The sequence below is a fragment of the Pteropus vampyrus genome, unplaced genomic scaffold, assembly GCF_000151845.1.
Source record: "Pteropus vampyrus isolate Shadow unplaced genomic scaffold, Pvam_2.0 Scaffold5, whole genome shotgun sequence".
NCBI lineage: Eukaryota > Metazoa > Chordata > Mammalia > Chiroptera > Pteropodidae > Pteropus > Pteropus vampyrus.
Genome location: NW_011888786.1, coordinates 18,253,363 through 18,255,956, shown reverse-complemented (window position 1 = coordinate 18,255,956; position 2,594 = coordinate 18,253,363). Strand labels below are relative to the sequence as shown.

At 38.4% G+C, this 2,594-nt stretch overlaps 1 protein-coding gene across 1 annotated transcript in view; it reads right to left on the bottom strand.

Moving 5' to 3' along the window:
- The window catches only part of KLHL5 (kelch like family member 5), a 57,175-nt gene that overhangs the window by 18,909 nt on the left and 35,672 nt on the right, over nucleotides 1–2,594 (bottom strand). Inside the window, exon 8 of the mRNA XM_023533969.1 lies at nucleotides 1,130–1,354. Coding sequence (XP_023389737.1) covers nucleotides 1,130–1,354 — 225 coding nt within the window. The remainder of the gene's footprint in view (nucleotides 1–1,129; nucleotides 1,355–2,594) is intronic.

Here is a 2,594-nt window from a genome sequence, read left to right as displayed (position 1 = left end):
TGCAGCAATTCCAACCAAAAAGAGGAATCTATTTCTCTACTCTTTGAAGTAGGGCTTGCCCATGTGACTGGTTTTGGCCAGTAGGACGTTAGCAAACATTATGCAAGCAGAAGCTTGAAAAGTGTGCACTGGGGCTTGCCATCTCTTGCTGCTTTTGAAAACTTGTGACCGCCACCATATGAAGAAGCCTGGGTGAGCCTGCTGAATAGATTAAAGGCATTGGCCCAGTTCCCCAGGCCAAAAATCTGCCCACCATTACACATGTGAGTGAGGCAATCCTAGATAAACCAGCCAACCTGCTAGCCTACCAGAGAATCATGAGAAAACACAGCAGAAGTCATCAAAGAGAGCCCAGGCTAGAATAGCCTGACTCATAGATGAATAAGCTAAATAAATGGTTGTTTTAAGCCTCTAAGTTTTAGAAAGGTTCATTATGCAGCAAAAGCTGGATGATGTACTTATATTTCAAGCCCCATCTAATATTTATTTTAATTTCCATCTCCTCACTCTCTTCGAACACTCTATTCTGCCTGTTCTTTCTCCTGTAAGAAAAGAGAGATCATCTGATACAAGATTGCTAAATTCTCTTCTATCACCTCAGAGTGAGCCATCAGCTCCCCGAGGGTACAGATATAGTGTCTTCCACATTTTTTTCGTATCTACAGAGCAGAGCATGGCACATGTAAATCAACGTCTGCTAAGTGAATTATTGAATGCAAAAATGAAAAGTCTCTATCATTACATTCCCTGTGCCACCTCTAAATTTTTCTGAGTTTTACTCATTTCTGATTAAAAACTGTGGGATACAGATGAAACACAATAATGCTAAGGATTTTTAATAAGCATTTTAATTAGGTTAGAAACACTAATTGTCAGAACATGCATGTCAAAAGGCGGCTTATCAGTCCATCCTACTGCCCTAAAATACTCATGTTTTCACTTGTGCTAGCTGCATACATACATTTATGTATATGCTCGCTGTCTCTGATACCAGAGAGCATGTGAAGAAATGCTTGGTGACTGCTGCTGACTCAGCAGCTGCCACAGTGGTCTTCTGCCTGGCACAGAATGTAAAAGTGCTGCCAAAGTCTAATATATGATATTATGAACAATCTGCAGTCATACTCACCAAGGCCATGCCTATGCGTGGACATAGGAGGCATCACACTCCAAGTTTTTGTTTTGGGATTGTAGCATTCTACAGTATTCAAAGTCTTCAGTCCATCTCGTCCTCCAACCACATACAGTTTGTCATCTAACACTGCAACACCGAACTGCAGCCTCCTCCCATTCATATTTGCCACAGGAGTCCACATATTTGTACGGAGATCATACTTTTCAATGCTTGTTGCTCCTTAATAGTAATATATAGAAGTTATGTAAATAAAAATTTCACCATGACTGAGTATTTTAGGAAATTACACATACACAAGTATAATTTTATTAGCATTGATAACAATTATTTTATTATATTTCAATAAGCCCTTAAATTATCTGGCCCCTGCTTAATCTCTGACATAGTCTGACAATATTTTCCAGAGCATACACCAGGCTCTGGTATCAAAAGATCAAGTGAATAAGGATTGTCTGTCAGAGAAGGCTGAGAAACGATAGCCAGAGTGTGAAGAAAAACAGGGTAATTCAGTGTCACGGAAGCCGAAGGAAAAAAAGTTTATAGCAAGTAGGACTAATAACAGTATTAAATGCTACTGAGAGGGTCGAGTAAGACGAAGACTAAAAAGTATTACTGGATTTAACTACATGGAAGTCACTGGTGACTTTGAGAGTCCATTGTCTGAGTGGCTGAGACATGGTTGGGAGGTGAGGAAGTGGAGACAGTGAGCAAAGATAATTCTTTTGAGAAGCATGGCTATACAAGGGAAAGACAGGAATTTCAATGTGGGTTGAGGGAGATTTTGTCTTGTTTTGCTTTTAAAATTGGAAAAACCTGAGTTTGTTTAAATGCTAATGGGAACATTTAGTTGTAAGGAAAGAAGCTGAAAATACAGGAGATGAAGGGATCTTAATTAATAGTGTGAAGTTCCTGAGAAGCAGCAAAGGGCAGTATGAGGGCACAGGTGAGGGGCAGGCTTTCACAGGAGGAGGGAAGAGATACATATTCTATTGTATCCAGAGAGGACAAGAGTCTAAGTGTGGATGATGTGCTTTAGGAACTATGAGTGTGGGAAGTTTAGGAAAGAGCTGCCTGATGGTGTCTACATGTTTTTAAGAAATAGGAGATTCAAAGAACTCTTGTTCTCTTTTTGAAGTGAGACCAGTGGAGTTAAGAAAACCCATCCTCATCCCCTCAGTTATGAAGAGTTTGATTCACATCTACTTTACTTCTCTCTTCTAAGCTTCTAATAAAACGTGCAAACAGTGCTATTCTTATAGAATTACAATAAGGACAAACATTTATTTTAAAGTATTTGTGACAATTAGTTATCAGAGCACTGATACTATTGATAATCTAAAATTTAGAAATAGTTTTGTTATGTATAGAGAGAATATTATATTTTCTCATTATTGTTTTTATTTTTTTCACCTTACGAAATTTTTGAGTTATTTGCAATAAATACCAAGTCTTTTTCCAT